A 26,231-nucleotide genomic window follows, 5' to 3' on the forward strand; every position below is an offset into this window, starting at 1 on the left:
ATTTTGTTAAGAAGTAAGTGCTCTGCATCCTCTGTAGAACCTGCCCCCCCTTTTAAAAACAGAAAACAAACCTTAGATGCTTCTCTAAAAGCTATTTAAGAAGGCAGATTATGTTGTCTTGATGACTTACGGAGCTTAAAACGAGTTGAGGAAACCTTGGGACCTGTGAGCGCTAAATTACAGCATCTGTCAGGAGCAATCGTCTGCTTGCAGAGGCAGCTTGCTCTTTCTGAGCCAAGCTGCAGTGTGATGGTTTAGGGATGCTACTGTCAGCTGTGGCCACTGTTATATGCAACTACATAGAGCGTCTGGGTAGCCTTGCAGAAGTACTGGAAACGACAAAAAAAAATTGGAAACGTGCAGCATTTGGAATCAAGACCTGCTGAAGCTTAAAGCTGCCTTATTTCACTTTGAATAAATACCTGACGCAAAGGAGAAAATGGTGCCTCATCGGGGCAGGTTGTGGCAATTCTATCCGGGTTTTGTCCATTTGCTGTTTAGGGAACTGTCAGCAAACATTTGTACTCTGTGTGAAGATATGTGCATCCACTGTGTGTAGCTTTCCCTTTGCCAAAAGCTTTCCATGTTGGGAGCATTGTGTGTTGTGATCCGTCTGTCTCAAGAGACAATGAAGTGTGCCTCTGGGGCTGAAGATAAACGGCTGTGTTAGCCAGCATCAAAGTGGATTCCATACTGGATTCCACACTGCTCTAGTGGGCCTCCCCAGCCCTCATCGAAGATTTTCAGAGGGCAAAAGGACTATAGTGGATGGGTAGGGGGAATAAGGGACGCGGATGGTGCTGTGGGTTAAACCACAGAGCCTAGGACTTGCCGATCAGAAGGTCGGCGGTTCGAATCCCTGCAACGGGGTGAGCTCCCGTTGCTGAGTCCCAGCTCCTGCCAACCTAGCAGTTCGAAAGCACGTCAAAGTGCAAGTAGATAAATAGGTACCGCTCCGGTGGGAAGGGAAACGGCATTTCCTTTCGCTGCTCTGGTTCTCCAGAAGTGGCTTAGTCATGCTGGCCACATGACCCAGAAGCTGTACGCCGGCTCCCTCGGCCAATAAAGCGAGATGAGCGCCACAACCCCAGAGTCAGTCATGACTGGACCTAATGGTCAGGGGTCCCTTTACCTTTAGGGGGAATAAACAAGAATCAGGTTTCCATCTTGTGTGAGCAGAGGTGCTGTCCATAGTAGTCAACTCCTAGGGTTTGTGGCGTCTTCGAGCCCCCCACCCCGGCCATTGATGGCCATTGTCATTCAAATGGTGTGAGTGCAACGTGTCATGTGATCAGTTATTCAGGGCGGTGCTTACCTAGGCCCCCCAATATTTTATTCAAGTTGGCACCCCTGTCAGTAGCTACATACAAGGAAAATCCAAATAAATTCGTCTGCTCCCAAGTCTAACTGCATTCAAAGGGGATTACTCCTAGGGCTTGCCGATCAGAAGGTCAGCGGTTCGAATCCCCACAACAGGGTGAGCTCCCGTTGCTTGGTCCCTGCTCCTGCCCACCTAGCAGTTCGAAAGCATGTCAAGTGCAAGTAAATAAATAGGTATCACTCCGGCGGGAAGGTAAACGGAGTTTCCATGCACTGCTCTGGTTTGCCAGAAGTGGCTTAGTAATGCTAGCCACATGACCTGGAAGCTGTCTGCGGACAAATGCCGGCACCCTCAGACTATAGAGCGAGATGAGCACGCAACCCCAGAGTCGTCCGCGACTGGGCCTAATGATCAGGGATACCTTTACCTTTACCTAGGTATAGGATTGCAGCCTTAGAATTAAATGAATCCTAATCAGTTTTCCAAAGAGCTCGCTCTTGGCCCAGGTTGCTTAGCGCTTGTTAAGATGCAGAAAAAGAAACTAGAGAAGAACATCTTTCCAAGCTGTTATTTTGGTCCAAAGGAATGGAATATTGATCTGACCACTTGATTTAAGAATATACGAGCCGACTGCAGCTACAACTGCCAAGAGCTTGCGGTTGAAACAATGGGAAACATTGATGTTTCTACACAGTGTAAGAAACTGAAGGCATCAACTTTAGTCCTTTGTATTGTGTGGCTGTTCAAAAAGCAGAACTCCTTTACATTAAGCCTTGTGACAATGGCTTCTCCAAGATCACAGCTGGCTTCTGTGACCTAACTGTGCAAAAGCAGGATGTGGATAAAGAACAGGTGCAAGGGCACAGTGTGGCAAATAATGGATGTGGCGTTTCACCTCGCCGGCGCTGCGCAGGTGCAGCAACTTGGACTCATACAGTTGCTCTGGGCAGTGTTTTCCAAAGTTAAGGTGCAGGTGGCGATGAGGGCTTGCCTCAAACCATAGTGCGATTACAAGGTGCTCACAGCCACAGAACTCTAAACTATCCCACAGGCTCTTTTGAACCACAGTAAGATGATCCATTTCACAAAGGGGTGATTCTATGCGGCGAGCATGGCGCTACCTCGGTTTTTGCATCTAGTTCATTTTGTGTCACATCGCCTTAAGGCAGAATTCTTTACAGCAGAGCCCATTTACATAGCCAGCTGCCAGGCATCAATCACACAGCTACAAAGATTAGAGAAATAAGTGGCGTATTATCATTATTTATTAAATGTGTATACTGCCCTTCATCCAAAGGTCCCAGGAAGGTTCACAACAGAACTAATTTCAAGTGTGAACTTATATCAGCAGGGCCAAGAATGTTTTCTCCCTCCCACAGCTGTAATGTTACAAGCAAGGATTGCTTCCACCCATACCAACTGGGGCAAGTATTGCGATCCATTTTGGAGACTGCTTGGGCTACACTTGCCAACAGAAGTATGGAAGGTGGTTATGGAAGATAGGACCCTTTGTGCTTAAAAATTGGAAGCGCCTTCCTCCTGGATAGATCTACCAAGTCTCATCACTTAACTACAGGCAGCATAGGCAGTTTTTAAGCAGCTAAAACTGCAATTCTACAATCTATTTACCAGGGCACAAACCCATTTTAACTCAATGGGGCTTTCTTTTAAATATGTATAATATATAATAATTTATTATTTATACCCCGCCCACCTGGCAAAGAGTTTCCTCAGCCACTCTGGGCGGCTCACAATCGAGTGTTAAAAACAATACAGCATTAAATATTAAAAACTTCCCTAAACAGGGCTGCCTTCAGATGTCTTTTAGAGAGAAGATAGCTGCTTATTTCCTTCACGTCTGAAGGGAGGGCATTCCACAGGGTGGGCGCCACTACCAAAGAAGGCCCTCTGTCTTGTTCCCTGTAACCTCATTTCTCGCAATGAGGGAACTGCTAGAAGGTCCTTGGCGTTGGATCTCAGTGTCCGGACTGAACGATGGGGGTGGAGACGCTCCTTCAGGTATATAGGACCGAGGCCATTTAGGGCTTTAAAGGTCAGCACCAACACTTTAAATTATGCTTGGAAACGTACTGGGAGCCAATGCAGATCTCTCAGGACCAGTGTTATGTGGTCCCGGCGGCCACTCCCAGTCACCAGTCTAACTGCCGCATTCTGGATTAATTGCAGTTTCCAAGTCACCTTCCAAGGTAGCCCCAAGCAGAGCACATTGCAGTAGTCCAAGCAGGAGATAACTAGAGCATGCACCACTCTGGCGAGACAGTCTGTGGGCAGGTAGGGTCTCAGCCTGCGTACCAGATGGAGCTGGTAGACAGCCGCCCTGGACACAGAATTGACCTGAACCTCCATGGACAGCTATGAGTCCAAAATGACTCCCAGGCTGAGCACCTGGTCCTTCAGGGGTAGTTACCCCATTCAGGACCAGGGAGTCCCCCACACCCGCCCCCTGTCCCCCCAAAACAGTACTTCTGGCTTGTCAGAATTCAACCTTAGCTCTAGTTGCTGACCATGATTTAGGATGGCTACAACTTTTAACTGAAGCGGTCCTGATCCATAAACAACTCCCCACTCCAACCCAAAATCTACCTGCTCCAAACTTCTCATTCTCTCAGCATTTACTGTACCCTTGTAATCATTTCAGTATTTGCCTTTTTCAACCTTCTGAAGTAATTAATACCATGGATCATGTCCAGACCATGGACAGCCCATTAATCACACACCCCTCCTTTTCTTTTTTGGCTGAGAGTCCAAGTGATATGTATAGAATTTTCCAAAGATTATCATATGGCTCCAGGATTTGTCATTCCGCACTACAAATAGGTCTTTCGGGGAAATTGCTCAGTCCCCAGTGGGCAGGAACCTGACTGAATTGGAGCCAGCTAATAGGGTAAGATAAAGGATTTCCAGCGAAAGGTTTTATCCATTTCAGATCTTGCAATTAAACAAACTGGATATGGAATGGGATTACGTTTTAACTCCTTGGGGTTACATTTGATAATGCACTGAAAATTAATCTTCAGTGGCAGAAATAAATTGAATGCTTCAAAGGGCTTCTACTTTAAACGAAGACATTACAGAAGTAGCTATTACTCAATATAATGAAAATATAAAAAGAGTTAAATGTGGGTTTTACTCTCCTAACCACTTTTGAAAACACACTCTTGAATCTGGTTTTGTACTAGAACATTTTTGAATTCACCAGCAACTAACTGCAGTTAGCTTCCATGTATCTGGGATAGTGTGAGCAAGACTTCAGGAAAGAAAGCCTGGTTGGAAGGCAGGATTGATTTGTGAAACGCTTCCTTTCAAAGCAGGTGATGAGTTTTGCCCCTTTGATTGCTCTACCAAGAGGTAACTGGTATCTTTCATGTGCTCCACTGCATGACACAAACAGGTCGTGCTTTGGGCATGATTATCAGTTTGCCATCCTCCCCAGTTAAGGATATCAATAACCAGATAAGCTAGCTGTACGGGCTGTTCTTGTGCAGTTTTAAGACCCGATTTAACAATTTAAAATGCTATCAAAAGTGTGTGTGTGTTTTTCACTTTGACCTAGCACCCAAATACTCCAAGACCTTTAAAACAAGACCTTTAATAAAATAATGATTAAATGCAAGGATTATCACACTGCTTTAGTCATAGACCTGGGCTTTACCCAAAGTTCATGGAACAGACAGGCCCACCCGTTTTCTGGGATGATTTCACGCTTCCACATTCTGTGACCCTGACGGCACAGTCTCTCCTCCTGCTTCCAGTTTCCTTTTCTTGCGTTTCCTATTTCCCTTTTTCTTAGCTGCTGGAGGCTGCAAGGTCTCTTGTGCCTTTTTCTTCTTCTTCAGGCAGCTGAGAGGATTAGGGCCACTGGCCCTTTTTCGTTTCCTTTTTCTCGGCTCTGAGGTCTTTGCCAGACCCTGCTCCTCTTTGAGAAGTTCAATCCTTAGTTTCTGGTGCTCCGGAATAAGCCGGTTAGTCTGTGCTGCTTGTGCCGAAGCCAAAGATTTCATGGAAGGTTTGTCAAGAACCATTGTGTTCTGAATTATGAAGAGCAGGGGAACTCCAGCCTTTTTCTTTACTTTCGTTGCCAGATCCTGGTCCTATCGAATGGGGGTGGAGGACACAAACAGTAAGTCTATATGCACTCTTTATAAACGAAAGCTCAAGGCAGTGAAAATCAAGCAGATTGCTCACCCTGGAAAAGAACACTGTCAAAGTGGCAGGAAACACCCAATTTTCTTGTCCCTCTTGCTTGCTTTACCAACTTTTGCTCAAGCTGCTTAAGGCTATAATGGTAAACTAGTATAATAGTCTATAAAAATGCAAAATCTGCAATGTGGTCAATTACTATATGGAAAAGTTATTGAAGGCTAAAGGCATAAATGCCAAGTATTCTTAAGGATTCTTTAATGTATTTTAAAATAAAATAAAATAGTCAAGTGGTATATAAATTTGTATACATAATAACGATGCAAATCCCTATTTTCTTCATTTCATCCAGCAAACAGACTATAATTTCTTGAGCAAGATTATATCCCTTTTGTGTTGTGGACCACAGGAGAGGCTTTCTGTACCAAACAGCTGGTTGAGGCAAAAAGTTATTTCCTATGAAGTCAATTGGTAAGTTGTTTGAATACAAACCACCTGCAAATGGAGTTCAAACTGCTAGGCTTCCTGTCATTACTGATCAGCTGATTGGCTCTTAGAGCAAGCTCTCTTTGCCAAGGAATTATCAAGAGCACATGCTCCCAGTTGTTCCTCTGTACGCATGGCTTTAACTGTCCCACATCTAATGGTTTGGGGGAAATGACCTTGTGTGGTAAATTGGGTTCCATACCATGGGATGAAGTAAGTGCTTTCTGAGATAACGTAGGCAAAGAGCTTTCCATGCGACTTTTATTCTGAAGTACTATGAAAGCTTTTTGGAGCTATAAAATAGAACCCAAACATCATAAATAAACGCTACTAAAGAACACTCAAGCGTTTTTGCAGTTCACTTTTCTGAGCAACCTTCTGGGGCAAGACAGAAGAGGCAAGACATATTGTGAGACAGTCACTTATTCTGTGAAAGGTAAAGGACCCCTGGACGGTTAAGTCCAGTCAAATGCGACTATGCGATGGTGGTGCTCATCTCACTTTCAGGTCAAGGAAGCAGGCATTTGTCCACAGACAGCTTTCTGGGTCATGAGGCCAGCATGACTAAACCACTTCTGGCACAATGGAACACTGTGCTGGAAACCAGAGCGCATGGAAACGCTGTTTACCTTCTCGCTGCAGAGGTACCTATTTATCTACTTGCACTGGTGTGCTTTCAAACTGCTTGGTTGGCAGGAGCTGGGACAGAGCAACGGGAGCTCACTCCGTCGTGGGGATTCAAACTGCTGACCTGATCAGCAAGCCCAAGAGGCTCAGTGGTTTAGACCACAGCACCACCCGCATCCCTGCTACTTATTCTGTAAACAGAGCTGGGCATGGATACTTCTTCGTTCCGGTTCTATGCAGACTTGCCTTTCTCAGATGCACTCGAAGCTTAGAACTTTAGCTGATGTTTAGACGTGCCTTGCCTCCTGATCTAGCAACTAAGACATTAATTACAGTGTGCAAACAAGCTGCCAAGTATCTTCATTCCTTTCTTTGTGAAATAAAACTGTTATCTACAAATGCCCTCCCTCTGCAACTCTAATCCTATGCTGCAGGAGAGCTTGCCACCCAAGGCATATGCAAGCCCTCTCAAGTGCAACAAGGCTCATTTCCAAGTAAACTTGTTTTAAAACAAGGCTGTAGGCAGTGTTTTGAACACTCTCTTGTACTGCTGGAAACGTGTAGCTGCCGTTCAAATCTGCATAAGCCGAAGTTTTCCCACCGCAGCGCCAAAGGAGAAAGCATGAATGTAATTCTCAAAACTCATTAACAACTGGCCAGATTCCAAAATATGAAGGAAATGAGGCATTTTGTTCGCATGAGCTTAAGTGAAAGAACATTACCTGCGTAGCAATGAAGTAATGGTGTGGATTCCCATCCTCAATCATGGACAAGAGGCAGGCTGAGCCGCTCACTGGATTTTTGAAGTGAGAACAATTGCGAACTTGAAATCTCTGTGCAATTAGTTTTGCCCCATATAGCTCCTTCCCTAAGGATTCCAACTCTTTCAGGACACATCTAGAAGAAGAAAAGATAACAGCAGAGATTCTTGTTCAACAAAGACATTTCAAACACTGAACAAAAGTCCCCATTATGTCTTGTATCCAAGTCTACCCCATGCGCAAAGATTGGGGGAACCCCAGAACAGACTTGATGGCATGTGGGAGGGAGCAGGGGGCAATTGCCACTGCCAAGCAGAAATTTTCATGCTGGCAGGATGCTTGCTAAGCGCTTCCTTAGAGACAAGCATGAATATGGAGTTTGCAAAGCCAGGAACTGCAGGCCTTTATCAAAGGAGCCAAATATATTAATATACATGGTCTACTATGGGCCCCATTTTACCCTCACACCATCCTGTGAGGTCAAGTAAGCTGAAGGAATGAGAGGGATTTGAAGTCAACCAAGGTTTGCAGCTCAGTTGGCGATTTAAACAGCTCTTAATGCGGCGACTCTGCCTGCTGGCTGCCTGGCCTCACCAACTGAGCACAAAGGATATACATAGGGTCTCTCTATAGGGTGACCTGGCTTTACAGAGGACAGTCCTCTAGCTGAAGGGGCTTTCAGGCACAAGTGTGGTTTAAAACTAATGAACAATGAGGAGAAGGAGGAGCCCTGAGGTTTTCTATCGGCCTGTAGCAACACCTGTACAGCAGACTTGGCAGCCACAGACCACCTCGTCATAGTCTTCCCCCCTTTAGTGATATTTACTGTATTTTCTATTTAAAAGATACAAACTGCTTATGAATTTTGTGTCTACCTACAAAGTCACCTAGTCTAGTTTTCTATGGCATGATGCATTTGAATTCAAATTACTTCTACATTTGCACCTATGCATATGAGTTTGCATCTCCAAATGGCAGTCCTTTCACACTAAATGCCCTAAATGCCTCTTTGACCCATCTTGCTCATACTGGTAGGTCCTCCACCTTTATGAGGACCAAGCAGCCAACTGTCTCCCACCGCACTGCCCACTGAATAACTGACAGCCACCCAAAGCAGGATACATGGGAAGCTGCTTTGTACACAGCCCATCTGGCTCACCACTGCTACACCTGCCTTTCTTAAGCTTGGGACCCCAGGTATGGGTGGTCTTTATTTATTTGGGGCATTTTAAGGTCATGCACCCTGCACATTCGTTTATGCACTTGGCTGGCAGCCACCCTCTGATTCTCTTCCCCACCTGATTCACAATGGGAGTCTTGCTTTATGGCAGGCATGTCCAACTCCCAAGAGACTGATCTACTCCCACTATATAAAAAAACTGGAAGTGATCTACCCTTTGGATTGACCAAAGTTGTGAGCTTTTTGGGGGGAGCCTTCTTCAAAGTTGCTGTTCTAAAGCTTTCCTGGCAGATGTACACTCCAGAGAGCAGTGGCCATGGTTCAGCCCCATCCCTGAACAGGCAACCGAAATGTGCAGCCACAGGTTTTCCTGGATATCCTGCACTGCAGGGGGTTGGTCTGGATTAGTGGTTCCCAACCTTGATTTTGGCCATGCCCCACCTAAGCATCTCTAAAGTCCTGATGCCCTCCCCACCCCACCCGTGACATATAATTTGTATTATTCAAAAAGTGAACTCCTATTCACGTGGAGGAAGCCTAGAAGATCATTAACTTGGTCTAACACATTCTCGAATTGCCCCCCCCCATCAAATTTAAAAGACTCTTGAGAATCCCATGGACTGCAAGAAGATCAAACCTATCCATTCTGAAGGAAATCAGCCCTGAGTGCTCACTGGAAGGACAGATCCTGAAGCTGAGGCTCCAATACTTTGGCCACCTCATGAGAAGAGAAGACTCCCTGGAAAAGACCCTGATGTTGGGAAAGATGGAGGGCACAAGGAGAAGGGGACGACAGAGGATGAGATGGTTCGACACTGTTCTCGAAGCTACCAACATGAGTTTGACCAAACTGCGGGAGGCAGTGGAAGACAGGAGTGCCTGGCGTGCTCTGGTCCATGGGGTCACAAAGAGTCGGACACGACTAAACAACAACAAAATCAAATTGCCCCACGTTGGGGAACCACGGGTATGGATGAGACGTGGGTACCCAACTCCATGATTCTATGACTACAACTCCCACCATCCCTACACCTGGCAGGGCCAGTGGGAGTTGTGGTCCAGGAGGAATCCCGGCTGGTCTAACACAGTAGCTCTCCGGGATTTCGGGCTGGGGGGGAATGCCTCCCCTGGGGCTCGAACCCGGGACCCCCTTCTGCTTGCGACGTCACGCGCCTCCCCGTCCCATCCGACCCGCGCTCACCGCGTGGTGCAGAGCTGCGTGGCCCCGGCCAGGTAGCCCGGCAGCTGCTCTCGGATCTGGATCTTGTTGCGCAGCGCGGCCTGGCAGAAAGTGCCGTCCAGGAGCACCTGGAAGGGCTCGCGGAAGCCGAAGTTGTGCTTGTAGAAGCCCACGTTCTTCTTGGCGTGCTTCTGCCGCTTGATCTTCATAGCGGCGGCTGGAGAAGGACCATAGAGATGGAAAGGCGGGCGCAATACTAGGCGGGCCCCACTAGTACTTCCGCCGGAAGTCCACGCCGGATTATTATTATTATTTTTTTAAAGCATCAACCGTAACGAAAGTTGACGCACGCGCAGTGGAGCAGCCGTCGGGGAAAACACGTGTTTAGGGATGTGTAACGCGTCCAGGAGCGATCACGCTCTGACTCTTCGCCCCAGATGCTTTCTTTTTGTTGAGTTACTGGCGTTATTGCTGTGAGCGAGAACGCAGGATGAGAAAATGCGGTTATAATAGAACCCACAAGGGACCCCTGAGGGTCATCTAGTCCAACCCCCTGCCGTGCAGTAATACTACACGGATAAAAAAGATCAGGGCTAGATGTAGTGGTTGAGAGGATCGGGCTGTGGCTCTTGGGGAGGCCGCTCGGCCATGAAGCTCTCGCTTGGGCGCTGGACGATAATAATAATAATAATTTCAATAATTTATTATTTATACCCCGCCCACCTGGCTGAGTTTCCCCAGCCACTCTGGGCGGCTCCCAATCGAGTGTTAAAAACAATACAGCATTAAATCTTAAAAACTTCCCTAATCAGGGCTGCCTTCAGATGACTTTTAAAAATAAGATAGCTGCTTATTGCCTTATTTCTCTCAGCTTAGCTTACCCCACAGGGTTGTTGTAAGGGGGGGGGGTTTAAATGAGATGGGGGGGAGAACCACGTGCGGCACCTCGAGCTCATCGGAGGAAGAAAGGGAATAAAAGCAGCCCATAAACTATTACACCCACCACTCCATAGATTTACTAGGCGGGTTATATTTCCTGGTGGGTTAATGGCAGCTATCCAGGATCGAGCTCTCGTCGGGCAAAACTGCATCGGCGCAGAGGAGAAGCAAAACGGAAACATAAAAGAGTCTTATAGGAACTATATGAAAGCGGAACCATATTTCGGACGTGCTCCGGTTTCTGCCCGGAAGGTGTTCTGAGAGGGATCCGTTTCCGGTTCTGCTCGCTCTCTTCCTCTTCCGGTCGGTGTGCGTTCTCCCTCTCTCGTTTTCCTCTTCCAGAGATGGCGTCGCGCAAGGAGACACCCGCCCCCGGCGCCGGCGCTTCTTCCTCGGCTGCCGTCAAAGCCAAGGCGAAGGCGGCGCCGGGAGACTCGGCGGTGAAGCAAGTGCAGATCGACGGCGTGGTGAGCGAGGGAAGGGGAGCCGGGAGAGGCGCCTGAGCCGCTGGGCGCGCTGCCGCGTGTTCTTCACAGGGTCGGGAGGGACCCCGAGGGTCATCTAGCCGAACCCAGAATGGTTTACAAATGTCAGTGATCAGACAGTCCCAGCCCCCAGGTTTATAATCTGAAATAATACATGACATAAAAGGAAAAAGATGGGGGGAGGGGGGAGGGAAGACGGGGGGAGACAAGCTCGGGCACCGGCCTTGGTTTCAGAATTACAGTGGTACCTCGGGTTATATACGCTTTAGGTTACATACGCTTCAGGTTACAGACTCCGCTAACCGAGAAATAGTGCTTCAGGTTAAGAACTTTGCTTCAGGATGAGAACAGAAATCGTGCTCTGGCGGCGCAGCAGCAGCAGGAGGCCCCATTAGCTAAAGTGGTGCTTCAGGTTAAGAACAGTTTCAGGTTAAGAACGGACCTCCGGAACAAATTAAGTACTTAACCCAAGGTACCACTGTATTGCAATGACCAGACGGAATGGAAAGAAGAGCCAAGAATTGCTAGACTCTGAGCTGGAATTGACAAAGACGACCTGCATTCCTATAACTTGGTAATAATAGCCTGTATTTCTCTGCTTGCGGCAGAAGAGGGTGGTTCTCTTTCCCTGTGACCGGCACAGAAACACAGAGTGCTTACCTCTTATAAGTCAGTTTAATCATTTTACTGAAATCACATTGGCCGGGATGATGTAGAGGTGTCTGATAGGTTGGACAAAACTGCGAAGATGCAGTCTAGGTATTATTAAATATGCAATCTCAGTTCAGTTAGAGCAGTGCGGTTTGACGCGCAGCCCGAGGGCTGCATGCGGACCTGAGATCTTTTTGAGTGACCCTCGGCAACATTTTACGCCCCCCTCCTCTCCCTTCCAACTGCACAGCTTTCACAAAGCTGGGTGTGGAGGTGCTGGGCTCTGGGAAGGAGGTGTGAGGGCTCTGACAGGATCCTAGAGTCCTCTCACCTCCTTCCTAAACCTAGTTAGGGCTTTCTCAGAGGTGGGAGAGTTCTAGGACCCTGACAGAGCCGCATGCCCCTTTCCCAAAGCCCAGCTTCACACTTACCTAACTTTGGGAAGGCGGCGCAAGGACTGGGGTGTCATTTTTGGCCTCTCTCCCTCCCCCTTCTGCGACAAAGCAGTGTGTGGCCCGTGGGCTCCATGTTGAAGTACTCTTGCGGCCCACTTGGTATGTAAAGTCGGGCTGCCCGGAGTTAGAGGTACATAGGAAACTGCCTTATATGGAGTCATATCATTGGTCCAGCTTGCTCTGTTTTGTTTACACTGACTGGCAGTGTTTCAGGCAGGAGCGTCTCCCATCCCTGGAGATGCCAGATTGAACCTGGGACCTGCTGCATACAAAGCAGAAACACCTCTATCTCTAACTCTATATCACAGATTCCTTAGAATTGTGATAGACAGCATTATGCATATAGCTGCCAATTTGATTATCAGATGCATTGTTTCAGGTACTGCAAATGCTGTGAGTTGCAAGTTCAGGTAGGCATTTTGTGTAAGTAACCATATGTATGTTATATCTCAAGGAATGCTCAAACAGCATAATAATAATAATAATAATAATAATAATAATAATAAATAATTTATTATTATTATTTATACCTCACCCATCTGGCTGGGTTTCCCCAGCCACTCTGGGCGGCTTCCAACCGAATATTAAAAACAATACAGCATCAGACATTAAAAACTTCCCTAAACAGGGCCGCCTTCAGTTGTCTTTTAAAAGTAAAATAGTTGTTTATTGCCTTGACATCTGCTGGGAGGACATTCCACAGGGCAGGTGCCACTACCACCCAAATGTTACAAAGATACAGCAGAAAGGTCTACAAGAGACACATGCTTTGTTCTACAGTATTTAGCACAAAGTCTTTCCCTATATTGCTTTCTGTATTCTCTGGGAATAGTATACCAAAAACTCATTTAATCACATTGAGCTCGTAGAACTTTTAGAGTTGGTAAGTGCTGCAGTTTCCACAAATGTAATTACGTTATAACACCTTTCAATGCAACCCCTGTATAAGCTCAGGAAGTATGCCCCATTGAACTCTATGGAGCTTTCTTCTGTGTAGATATGTACAGTCGTACCTTGGAAGTCAAATGGAATCCGTTTGGAAACCAAAGCGCAGCTTCCGGTTGGTTACTGATTGCGCAGGTGCGCCAGAAACAATAGTAGAAGCCGCGCCGGATGTTCAGCTTCCAAAAAGAGTTCGAAAACCGGAACACTCACTTCCAGTTTTTGATCGTTCGGGAGCAAGACTCAAGGCGTTTGGCAGCCAAGGTACGACTGTATAGGATTGAACTATTAGTTGATCAGCTCTTAGTTATATTGCTGTTGGTTTTCTGCAGTGGCCCCACCACAAATACAGACATTAGGATCAGGTGCCAAATTTAGCATTTTACTAAGACTACAAAGATGGGTAAGTGTGTGGGCCTGGTGACTTCAGAAGCCACAATGTGAATGGAGGATTGGGCACAATTGCCAGTGTGGCCCATGGGCATTTTTAGTTACCAGCATTGCTCTTGGTCTTCCTGTGTCTAACAGAGGAGGAATTAATTGTGCAGACAAAAATAAGCACACAATTTAGAATGTGCATAAGCATATCAGTCTCAGTCAGTGTTGGGTGTAAAAATGAGCTCAAGTGTAAAACCAGAATGGATTATTCTAATGTGTTGCTAGCAAGTTAGTAAGCCCATGCTTAATTATCCTGATATCAGCGAAGTTTGGGCTGCAGTGCTGTGTCCATTTACCTGAGAATAAGTCACATTGATCTTTGTGGGATTGCTTCTGAGTAGACATAGGATTGTGCCATGAAATGCCCACTGCTATTATAGTGGGGCAGGTCCCTGTCATTGGATGGAAAGATGCACTGACCTGTTATAGTTGCTTCTAAATGGCTCTTTGTAAATGTGAATCTGTGGTGGTCAATACTTTTGGCAAGGAGATCCAAAGTTTTATTTATTCTTATTTATTCTTACATTTAACTCCCACCTTTTCCTCAAAGGAGCAGTACACGGTTCTCTCCACACCTCATTTTACCCACAAACCAACAACCCTGTGCGGTAGATTAGCCTGAGACATTGTGACTTGCTCAAGAACACCTGGGGAGCTTCATGGATGAATGGAAATTTGAACCCTGGTCTCCCAGGGTCTAATACTCTAACCAACACTGGCTGTTTGTTGGGATGCACTGCAGGACACGCACATACCTTGGGACATCCTGCTACTGTCTAGGAATTTCGCAGGCTCTCTTTCCTTTTGCCACTATTGGCCTTCCCAATCATTACAAGACGAACAGTTGTGCAGACTGTAGCTTCTTCCTGGGTTTAGCGACATACTTGGAGGTCAGTATGGCCAATCCTTGCTTCTCAAAAGCTGCTTTTTTGTGTATAGGCATTCAGATGTTGAATTGTTTGATTTTTCATATCCTCCTGGGCTCTTCCAATAGTTTTTCCTCAGTGTTAGTAGATAGTGCCAGCGCTGTGCTTGCTTCTCGTTCAGTTTCTTGAGCCTGAGATGAGAGTGAGGGCAACCATTCTCAAGCTTATTTAATTTATTTCAGTTTAGACAACAAGAAAGCAGATTCAATGTAGCAGTTAGAGAGTAACTATGGACCAGGGAGGCCTAAATTAGAATCCCTGTAGCCCTAAAGCCCACTGGGTGAACCTGAACCGGTCACTATCTCATAGCCTCACATTACCTCTCAGGGTTGTTGTGAAGATAAAGTGGGCTGGGGGAAAGACAGTGTATTGCACCCCTGAGTTGCTTGGAGGAAGAGTAAGATAAAAATGTTTGAGAGTCCCAAATACTGCTAGCCTTGGGCAAGTTTTCTTGGACACATCTTACTCTTCTTTTTCATAGACTTTTGGGGGAAGGAGCAGGAATGGAATTTTGTTTCTCAGCATCGTTTCTCAGTCTGTGCTCGTTTAGCTCACCCTGTTGAATGCACACCTTTTGCTTCGATTGGTTTTGTTTGAGGAAGGGTTGTAATGCTTCAAAAGCACAGCCTTCTGCAAACCACAGGGGCTAGTGAGATTTCTACCATAAGAACATCATTTTTAACTCTAGGCTGCTGTTGCCACTTCCTTTTATGTTGTTGTTGTTTCAAAGAATGGCAGATTCAAGAATGGCAAATAAAAAATGTAATAAAACAACAACTCCAGAATGTCAGGAAATATGATAGGTAAACAAAAATGGTGAAGGGTAAATAGCCAAACAACTGAACAAAACGCAAGATACAGTAAAATCCCTTAAAACCTTCTCCCCCTCTGGGATCAAATGGCAAAGAAACAATTTTTTTGGGGGGGGAATACAGATCAGAGTTGTGCTGAAGTGCTCCTAACCTTTTGACGCAAGCACATTGGAGGATATTTGTTGTGCTTGGGATAGACAGTATCCAGGATATTTCAGGCAAGGCAATCAAACCACTGAAGAAATCTGCCAGGCTAGGTTGGCTTGTCTCCATTTCAATCTGGAGGTTAAAGTCTCCGCATCCTTATTGCTGTATGCCAAAGAGCACAGCGCCTCCTCAAAGGATGATGCCATTGGTAAACATGCAGCAGCAAAAAAGCTTGAAAGAGCAACATCTGGTACCATTTGGCATGATTAAGCTAGCGCCCCATTGAAGAGTGAGCTAGCATCAGGCCTACGTGTCGTACTTCAAGGTTCATGGATGGAATTCTGCCTGACAATAGCGCTTCCTGTTTGGAGGGGAAATTGGCAACTGGTCGTCTTGTCTGTGCCGCTGTGGTTTTAACAGTTGGGCTTCTCATTACTTCGCTCATCGGATGGGTCCCTTGTGTTGCGATTATATATGCATAGCTGAAAAGGCTGATGGAGTTTGGTCTCTTGGTGCCAGTTTGTCGGGCTGTTACTTACAAATGCCGTGAACAATGTGTGTTTCCACTTACATCCACAAAGCACTGTGGGGTATGCTGGTGATGCACTTCTCTTAAAAGGCACTCTTCTTAGCAGCTAATCCTCTCATTGCCACTAGCAGATATGTTCTGCTTTTCTCCAGGAGGGGGATAAAGGCTCTGCTGAGCTAAAGCAACCTTGTGCAAAGCTCACAAGAAGCTGATCCCAATTAAGTCCGAGGCTGGGGCCATCTTAAGGCCAGAGTCTTCTCCTGCTTAGTGCTTGTTTCATGACAGATCAGCCTTGAGATGGCATTCAGTGGTGAGAGTGTTGCAGGGTCTGCAAGGATTGAAGGAAGAGCTTTTGAGACCCTGCAGAGATCAATTGGGGACTCTTGCACACTTCTCTTACTGATTATAGTTGTAGGAGATGTGGAGAGAGGCAGGCAGTACAACTGAATTGGGAAGTACCATATAGTTCTTGCAACTATAGGACATTATGGAAAGGGTTGCATGCTTTCTCTTTCACCACTCTGCCCCTCCCCCTTTTAAGAGTGGCCTGGTATTGGGTAGGGGTGCCATTTTGGGCTTCTTTTTATGTCTACAAGTGCTTTTCTTGTAGTGGCCGGTGGTCTACAGTTCTAAAAGTATGGTATGGTGACCTGCAGTGCAATTAGGAGTTGCCGTTGAGTGGTTTGTTGTACGTTTTTAATGGACGGTGTTTTATGTATTCTTGTTTACTTGCTTTTATTATAAACTGCCCTATGCAAGGGGCAGTATTTATATCATCTAGATAAACAGTGTCAAAATACAAGTCACTCTAGAGTTAGCTTTTTTGACTAGTCAAAACTTCCTTTAGTCATTTGACCCATCAGTGATGGTTAAAAGTCAAGCATTTGGGTTGAATGTGGTGTTTGTTCTTGGAGTAGACCCACTGAAATTAATGGACGAGATCTAGAGGGTCTACTCTGAGTAAAAGCTTGGATACAACCCTTAATTAGAACACTTAACAGGGAACAGAAAGAATGGGGGGAAACTGCCATCTACCAGATGTTTCATAGTGTGAGGTCAGGTCACATGGAGGTGTGTCCTCTCTACAACTAACATACTGAGGAAGGTCAGGGATGGAGAACCTGGAGTCCAGCAACATCTGGAGGGCTACAACTCCTATCATCCCTGATCATTGATTATACTGGGCTGATGGGAGTTGGAATCTGACAAAATTTGGAGGGCCAGAGGATTCCTATCTCTTGGCTAGGTAGAATTGTTGCTTCATTGGGAAATGGGGGGACGGACCCCTGCTTCTAAAATGCAGGTATAAGCAAATGATCCAGACTCCAGAGGCACACAATAGCTCTTGCCACTTACCCAGACCAACTCTTTTAATATATTTTTAACTTTATGGAATATTTGAAGCTGTCAATTGCCTGAGGAAGTTCCTTTGCTGCGTGCAGAATCATCTGTAGCGCCAGAGACTTCCGGGTTAGCGCCATCGGCAATGGCGGAGTTCCTCTGACTGAGAGGAACCCGCTCCGCGAAAATCGGGTCTTGCCACCGCAGCGAAGGCGGAGACCCCTCAAAAATCCCAGGCGGAGGAAGCCTGGGAACGTGGGATTCGGCTGGCACCAGGAGCGCCTCCCCTACTCGCAGGGAACCCCTTTTTTGGGGATCCGAAGCGATGTGGGGTGAGCGGCGCGGTGTTTTGAATCGACCACTACTTTTACGGAGTGAAGCCGCACAGCCGTTGCCGGAGAGCGCTGACTTTTTTCTGTGGACAATTGGACTCTAAACAAGTACCCGTGAGTAGAACGGAAAATTGGATTAAGAAACATTTTAATTTGGTATCGAAGTGGGAAGGTCTAAACAGGAAGTCCGCCTTCCGCTTTTGTAAATAGACTAAAGCAAAAATTGTGCAAGCTAAAGCCTGGAAAGTTGTATATAAAGGTCTAAATTTCCTTCAGTTTTAACCACCAAAACCCCTCTTGGAAGCAGGAGAAAAGAGGGGGAATTTTGATTGTTTAAGCCTGCAGAGAGAGAGTAAAGAAAGATAAATTTCCACCGTCTCAAACCTGGGAACGGGGTGTCAGAGACAGAAATTTTTGTGGAAGTTCATTGACTGTGAACGGAACGTCTTTTGACAGATAGCTGAAGAAGAGAAACAAATTGATTCCAATGTTGCCTTTTGCATTTAAAAGAAACAAAAAAGTTGAAAAATGAAAGTAATTTTCTTTTGTTGGACCTGCTTTCAAAAGATGGATACAAATAGAAATTGTCTCCTCTAGAGGGAGCTTGTTAAATTGTTGCTGGAGTCGATCTGGGGATTTCACAGCTGTGGAGATTAGGATCATGGGACCAGACTCTGACCTTGAATAAAAATGTGTTTAGAAGAAGTTTTGGTGCTTGCTTTCTGCAAGACAAGTGCTTTGTTGGAGCAGATGCATGAGAAGATGGATTTGATGACTGTTGCAGTCAAAAACATTGGACAAACAGCGAATACTTATATAGAAACCATTCAGGAACCAACCCAGGAACCTGTTTTGACAGGGCAAGTGCAAATGCAGAAGATAATGGAGGAGGTTGCTGCTGAACCTCAAGTAACACAAATGGAGAGACCTGAGGCCCTGCAGGAGCATAAGCCGCTGTCGTTGAAGATTGAATCTGGAGCGGGCCGGGGGGGTCTGGAGTCGTAGGGGCTCTTAATTTTGGAGGGACTTTGAAACATGCTTTTAAATACTTTCTGGACTACACTGCTGACTGTGGGGAATGGGACTGTGGGGAATGGGCTGATCTGCTGAGGGGAGATGGAGATATCTTTGGGTTGGAGTTTCCCCGAGACCTACTCGTCAATGAGAATGGAAAGAAACTAAGAAAGAGATCAACAAAAGACAAGGTAAAGTGCAGGTATAAACAAGAAGAAGATCTGCAGAAGGGACATGGAAAAGACTTAAGCGCCTCGGACATAAGATTACCAGGTTGATGGACTAGATGGAATGGACAGTAAGGACTGACACAACCCGAGACCAGGAAGAAGAGACGTTGGAGGAAGATTGGAAGAAAGTTTTAAAAAAATTATTTTGGGAATTAGTGTAAAATTAACGAGTATTAGGAAAAATGTTGGAATGAAACTATTTGGCTTATGATATAAGGAGTTATGTATAAATAAGTACTAAATTTTAAGCTTTAAGGTATTTTATGGTAAGATAAGGTTAAAATAAATTAAGGTAAACTGAATGACAGAATATAGTGAAAGATGGAAAGGATTTGCTGAGTTAAGTAATAAGTTAGACTGCTAAGATAAATTACCCAATAAAAATGGAGAAAGAATTTGCTGAAACAAATAACTAAACTAGAATACAAAAAGGGAGGTGAGAGGAGGTCAATGAAACAAGTAAATGAAAGATAAAGATATGGAACATTGGATGTGTGTTTTTTATTGTTATTGTTGTATTTTTATTTTTTTGTATTTTTAATGTATTGTAATGCATGTTTTGTTAAATTTTTTTGTTGTTTTCTCCTTCTCTTTTCTCTGTAATCTTTAAACCTCTAATAAATATCATTTCAAAAAACAACACAGAATCATCTGTAGCACCAGCCACTTGTTTCATGCACGACAACATCAAACTGTCTAATATGGATAGGGATTTCCGTTGTCTGTTTGTAATGGCATCTCTTTCCTGTATCCATACCCACTTCTGGTCTCAAGTTACAGCCTCTTTGTGCTGTTGGGCTGGAGTGTAGATAGAGCTTTTCCTCAAAAGGTGGGCAGAGGAGCCAGTTGGCTGAACACAGAGTAGCTCATTTCACACATGGATTGGTTTAGACCAGGATATAGGGGTCTTTATTTTCAGCAGTTTTCACAAGTGATGAAAAAAGCAGCAGTTCAGCTTCCCTTATTCTGTAATTAGAAGATTGTATGCATTTGATTTGATGTAAAAATTATTCCCTTCTACTATTCATTTAGTGTCTCTTGGGGACGTGCCTTGATGTGCAGTGTCTCAAAAAGCAATATTCAAGCTTGTAAAATCCTGTGAAGAATTCTTGAACAACAGTTGAAAAGGTAAAAGAATTCCTTTTCTGGGAGTGGGGGACACAGATCCACGTCTTTATTTTCTGTTCTTATTTTGCAGGCCACCCTTCTTATTAAAATGGCCAGAACATTAGGCTAGATGGGTATTTTCTTTACTACGTCTTCATTTATGTGACGTCTAGGTCACATTAGAGAATTTTGCGCTTGTGGGCTTTCCCCTGAAATTCTTTACAATTCAGTTTTACAGTTCAGTTGCATATTTCTAATTGGAAGTAAGCACCATTGAAGTCAGTGGGACTTATTCCAGATGCACCCTTCTCTAGTTTCTTTTTCAGAGACCACAGTTTGCCATTGCATTTCAGCAGGCAAATTATGGTTTGCATGATCCTTCCTAGCCATGGTTTGATCATGGTTTGCAATTCTGATTTGGAGGATTTGCACAAAAGCCAAAGTAACTGAGTGAAGCATGAGAAGTAGAGGGTGGGAGGAGCATGTGAACTCAAGGCTTATTCATGTTATATCAGACCATGAACTTCAGAGGACTTGGTGCATCTAATCATCATGCTTTTACAGCTCTTTCAGAATTCAGGCTGAAATCCTTTTTTTAAGATAGACTGGCATAGCCAATGGCTAACTTGTATTTTTGCTCTGGGGTTGTTTGTTTTTTAAATTGCCGTGTTGTGGATGAGATCCTGAGATTGGCTAAGGCATGCTTAAATTTAGGCTAACCAAAATAGATCATCCAGACATCGCAGCACTTGCTTTCTGCCTTCCGCTCCAACCATTTCTGATAGCCAGATTATATGTAGAATGCTTCCCGGCCCCCTCCCTGCAGGCTCTTTCCTCTAAATTCAAAATGACAGTAGAAATTCAGCTCAAATCCATGTGAAAAATGGCTTGTTGAATGATGATGAGGTTAACTGCTGCTGCACTTGGCTGTCATCTCAAAATATTCACACATGCGACTGCTGGGAGCTGAAGCCTGAAGAGTAGTGCTTTTATGCACAGATGGCAGTAGTAAGCAGCTCATGAGTACAGCAAAAAATAATAATAACTGAAGGCTGGTATTTCAGTAGGGTAGCAGAACGCATCTCAGTGTACAGCTGTCAGCTGAAATTGTGATTCTTAGTTACTCAACAGAAGACTGTTGAAGACGAAATAGCAGTTCTAAAGTTTCCAAAAAGCAAATTATGTGGTATGTTTAAAATTCCATGTATGCTATGAAATAGTGAGGCTTCTCACAGTATGAGACAGGGATGTCACCTTGTCCCTAGCTTAATTTTGATGTGTCTTGAGTGCATCAGAAAACAGAGGCTTGGGTTGCCTGATGATATAACCTGAGTAGGAAAGAACTTTCCACTTTCTGCCCTTGGATGATGTAGAATAGCAGCTCAGGGTGTGGACTAGGAAGGTTCCAGATCATGCCTTGACTTAACTGCGAATCATCTAGGTGACCTACTCTCATATGTAATAAATATGTGGGTGATGAGAATGGGCTGCAAGATAGGACTATGACTGGAGTGACAATATATTAGGTATTGGTTTTTAGAGGTAAGGGTGGAACCCAATGTAGCACAAGCAGACCGCTGCTCATGTAACAGGACTTCACCTTTCTCCTCCTCCCTGCAGCTTTCCTGCCCCACAATGTGCCTCCAAACTATTCTCTGGAGGGTCACAGGGGAAGGAGAGGAATGCGAAGTTGTGTTCTGTGAGTGGAGGCTCGTTCCAGGTGTTGGCAACAACTGGAGTACAGTGGTACCTCTGGTTACGAACTTCATTCGTTCCGGAGGTCCGTTCTTAATCTGAAACCGTTCTTAACCTGAGGTACCACTTTAGCTAATGGGGCCTCCCGCTGCCGCCACCCCGCCAGCACGCGATTTCTGTTCTCATCCTGAGGTAAAGTTCTTAACCCGAGGTATTACTTCCGGGTTAGCGGAGTCTGTAACCCGAAGTGTTTGTAACCTGAGGTGTTTGTAACCTCAGGTACCACTGTATCTGCAATGGTGTAAAAAAAATAATTCAGGAAAGCAGTATATTACTGTTTTTTAAAAGATTTTTTTAAAAGTTGGGGATCCAGTGCTGAAGGAGGACACAGGTTCAACCTTGGAACCCCTAATCTTGCAGGAAAAAATTGTGGCATTGTGGGTGTGGAATGACTCCCCATTTGTCATCGTCCAACCCCCTGCAATGCAGGAACCATGACAGATAGCTTATTCAACCTCTACTTAAAAACTTCTAATGGAGGAGAAGCCACAACCTCCCGAGGGAGTCCATTCTACTGTCAGAAATGCTCTTCCTGATATTTATTCGGAATCTCCTTTCTTAGAGTTTGAATCCATTGGTTTGAGGGTGAGACTGTGAAGATGGAAGCCCTCCAACTGGGAGGAAGGCAGCATATGGGCCTGTTGTCAGACACTGCTGTTGTGTCCTGGCAAAGGATGCAGCCCGATTCTGTTTTGAAAGAAACATACTCTGCCTCTGTTTTTTCAGCTTCTTGTTATGCTTCAGGCAGAATTTGGTAGAAGCTTTTCCTGCTAGAATTACATTTCTAGGCACTGCTGGTAACCCAGGAACTCCTAGTTTATGGACACCTGCTTCTTAAGAAACTTTGTGCTTCATTGACCTACTTCTTGGTAGAGCTTAAAGCCCTCTAGGCCAGTAGCCTTCCATGTTTTCAGTCAAGGAATCCACCTTTAACTGAAACATGCATTTGGGGACTCCTCTTTTTAAATCATATATTTGTATGATTTCTCCACTTCCCTAGCTGTAGCCATGCCAGGAGATAGTTTCTGCGTACAGAAATAGGCTATATCCCAATCACTTATAAAATTCCTGTTGCGAATGTACTTTTCATTGTGACAATAGGTGTTGTTCCTCCTTCTACTCCAACTCACCTTCTTCCTCCAGCAGCTGGTGGGAAAGTCATGATCCAAATAGGAAAACAAGAAGCAACATGAGAAATAATTATTTTTGCGAGGCTCAACCTTCTCTAGCTCTTTAACGTTGGCTGTCCTTTATAAAAAACACTTACTGGGTTTCCCATTTGACTCTGTCCCTCCTTGTTTGTCTTCCTTAGCTGTATACTAAGTGTTGGTTTTACTATATGCTCATTTCTTTATTGTGTTTCTAAAATTTAGAGTCTAAGTCTTGGAGAATAAAATAGGAACCTCCCCCCCAAAGTTTAAGGAGCCTCATCTTCTCATGTTTGAGAATATGTTATCAGAGAGACTGTATTTTTGTCATCTGTTTTGGACAGCCAGTATGGTGTAGTGGATAATGCAGGGTGAAGAACCTCCAGGTGTTGGACTCCAATTCCCCTCATCCCTGATTATTGGTCATGCTGTCAGAGGTTGATGAGAGTTGGAGTCAAGCAACATCTGGAGGACCATAGAGTCTCCACCCCTTGGATAGAGTACTGGACTGGAACCAAGGAAAACAGGTGCATTCCTTGTTCTGCCACGAGGCTCATTCTGGCTTTTTAGATACTGTCCCCTGAAATATTCAGTGATAACATCTGATGGGATATTCTGGAGTGGATGGGAGGCTTATCTCCCAGCTAAATTGACATTGCATGTTTGTTGAAAGGATAAAATATGGAGGGTTGAAGGGGGATAACCATGTCTGTCAATGTGAGTTCCTTGGAAGAAAGGCGGAATTTAAACAGTGATACATTGATTAAAGAAAGCCATCATAAGTTGTTGTTTTTTTAACAATGCAAACTCTGAACCTGTTTTGTTTAAGGTTGAAAGGGGAGAAAGAACCACCAACAGCTCGGCTAGGAAATTCTTGGATTTTATTACTGTGCCCTGATGGTTGCAGTGTAACGGTATTGAGCGCCCGCATTCTCTGGAGCTCGGAGAATTGGAATCTCAGGGCACCTGTTTCAGAAATGTTTCTACAGTGGAATTGTTCGGCAGTTTCCATGGCAATAAACTTGCCTCGTGGAACGGGTACAATGGCACTCCACATTTAGATCAGCCGCTTTCGGCACTGCTTTTCAAAACCTTAAACTTCATTTTGGTCAAACCACCCTAAGGATTGTAAGAGCCTGTGCTTGTCACATTGCAGACTGACTCGCGGTCTCACAGGCCATGGCGGTGCCCTGTTAAGGACGCGGATGCCCTTAAAGGAAAAAAGAATGCTCCAGGCCTTCCGTCTGCGTACCTGGTTTCTTTGACAGATCAATAAGCCTTCAGTGCTGCTTACACAAGATTAATAGCACATGTTGTAAAGGTACAAAGCTCAATAGCTTTATTTCCTGCAGACCTAGGCACTTACAAAGGGAGCGTAAAAGTGATTGATAGCGATGCAGGTTGGAGAATGTAAAAATGTCTTGCCGCTGTCATGTTGCAATGTTAGATAGCTTACAAGTGGGGACTTGCAAAAAACTTCTGGGCAGGGGCGATGCAAAGAGGAGATGCTTTCCCCCTTTTAGCTATTCCTCCCACCACCCATGTGCGCTTCGTGCCTCTGTGGGGACCACCACTGCAGCTCATTGGCTGGTGCTGTGATGCATACGGCTCAAGCCAGAGGCCATTTCTCCAGGTTCGGCTGCATGGAGAAAGCCTTGGTTGTCTCACTGCACAAGCCGGGAAGCGTCATCCTTGAACAACGGGGCTGCGGTGGGTTCCCTAGGCATGGAGCCAGTTCTGGGACAGCTGCTTGAACGTAAGAAGATCCCTGATGAATCAACCCAATGGCCCATCTAGTTCAGCATCCTGCGCTCACAGTGGCCAACCAAATGCCTGTGGGAATCTCACAAACAGGACCTGAATGCCACATCACTCTCCCCTCCTGGGGTTTCCAGCCACTGATATTCAGAAGCATGACTGCCTCCAAAAAGTGGAGGTCAAACTAGTGAAGCTAGTAGCCATTGATAGTCTTACTTTCCAGGGATTTATTTAATCCTCTTTTCAAGCCATCCAAGTTGGTGGACTGCCTCTTGTGGGAGCTAACTCCTGTTGATCTATGCACTGTGCGGAGAAGTGCTTTCTTTTGTCCTAAATCTTCCAACCTTCATGAGTTACAGCATTAGGAGAGAGGGAGCAAAACTCATTTCTTCATGACATGCGTACAGTACTGTTAACTTCCAGGATCATGTTGCCTCCTGATTTGATTCAAGTATGTTCACACATTGTCCTTTATGCCAGGGTTGGTGATCCTGTGGCTTGTCAGATGATCTTGGACCCCCATGTTCCATCATTCTCAGCGAGCATAACCAGTGGTGACGATGGACATTGTAGTCAACAACATCTAGAGGGCCACAGGGTTCCTACTGCTGCTTTATGCAGACATCTACTTGGGTGGGGGGAGGTTATTGCCTTTGTTTGTTACAATGGTATGCATTTTTGTGGTTTTTATCTTGTAAATCGCCCTGCGGTGCTCGGATGAAGGGTGTTGTAGAAATTCCATAAACAATAAATAAATAATCCGAGTGAAAATGGTGGGTTGGAGCCTCCTGCTGCCATCCTTCTCACTAGACAAGTTCACTATTCCCAGTTTGTCATGTAACAGGATCAATTTGTGTTGCCCCTAATGTTTTTTAGGGGGCTAGATGGCTCTGCCAAATTAATTCCAAGCATAAGGTTCCAGTTTAAGTTGAAAGTTGTAATTTAGCCGATTTAAAACGCATGCCACCTGTACAGGGGCTGGGGCGATTAATAAGAAATTGTATGAACCTCATAGGAGAGTTCTAGGGATTCGAGATTGGGAGAACACTCTGGCAGGCATCCATCACCTCTGACTCTCAGGCTACAGGGGCTGTTTTCTTCACGTTGAGCTGAACTCTGTTTCCAGTATTTGCTAGCTGTGTGAGCAGTGTTAGAAACTCAGATACATAAACTAGGCGCCAAATGGCTTGTTAAACCAAGATTGCAGTTGCCAAAACAGAATGCCTAGTTGCCATTTTGGGGTCAGATGGCTTGAAAGTCGTATTTTTCAATATGACTTTTTGGTTCCTGAAATTCATTCTGATCGTGCAGATAAAATATAATGGATAGAATTCTACAGGATTTGTTGCTAGTGTGTGAAAACAGCCAGGATCCAAGGATCAGCAGGCATGCCCCTCCAGGTGGTGGAGACTTCAGGTGTCATCCTGGCGCCTGGACATCTTCACTTGGTTGCAAGTGGCCGATAGCCAGGCACAAAATGCTTAATGTTGAGACTACTTCAGTGAT

General features: G+C 45.1%; 2 protein-coding genes across 2 annotated transcripts in view; one reads left to right on the forward strand and one right to left on the reverse strand.

Annotated features, from left to right (window-relative positions):
- Positions 1–4,915: 4,915 nt before the first annotated feature.
- On the reverse strand, positions 4,916–9,964 carry UTP23 (UTP23 small subunit processome component). The gene is made up of 3 exons (XM_053395408.1): positions 9,738–9,964; positions 7,318–7,492; positions 4,916–5,433 (listed from the first exon to the last, which is right to left on the reverse strand). The coding sequence occupies exons 1-3, from the start codon at positions 9,923–9,925 to the stop codon at positions 5,041–5,043; spliced, it is 756 nt and encodes a 251-aa protein (XP_053251383.1). The 5' UTR covers positions 9,926–9,964; the 3' UTR covers positions 4,916–5,040.
- A 986-nt stretch (positions 9,965–10,950) lies between these two features.
- The window catches only part of EIF3H (eukaryotic translation initiation factor 3 subunit H), a 73,973-nt gene continuing 58,692 nt past the window's right edge, over positions 10,951–26,231 (forward strand). The window contains exon 1 of the mRNA XM_053395409.1: positions 10,951–11,122. Within this exon, the coding sequence (XP_053251384.1) occupies positions 11,000–11,122 (123 nt within the window). The 5' untranslated portion in view covers positions 10,951–10,999. The remainder of the gene's footprint in view (positions 11,123–26,231) is intronic.

The sequence above is a fragment of the Podarcis raffonei genome, chromosome 7 (genome assembly GCF_027172205.1).
Source record: "Podarcis raffonei isolate rPodRaf1 chromosome 7, rPodRaf1.pri, whole genome shotgun sequence".
Taxonomy (NCBI): Eukaryota; Metazoa; Chordata; class Lepidosauria; order Squamata; family Lacertidae; genus Podarcis; species Podarcis raffonei.

Coding starts and splice junctions, on each gene's coding strand:
- UTP23 (XM_053395408.1), bottom strand. CDS start 9,925: ATGAAGATCAAGCGGCAGAAGCACGCCAAGAAGAACGTGGGCTTCTAC. Junction 7,493..9,737: donor ACGCAGCTCTGCACCACGCG/GTGAGCGCGGGT, acceptor TTCTTCTTCTAG/ATGTGTCCTGAAAGAGTTGG. Junction 5,434..7,317: donor ATTACTTCATTGCTACGCAG/GTAATGTTCTTT, acceptor CCCATTCGATAG/GACCAGGATCTGGCAACGAA.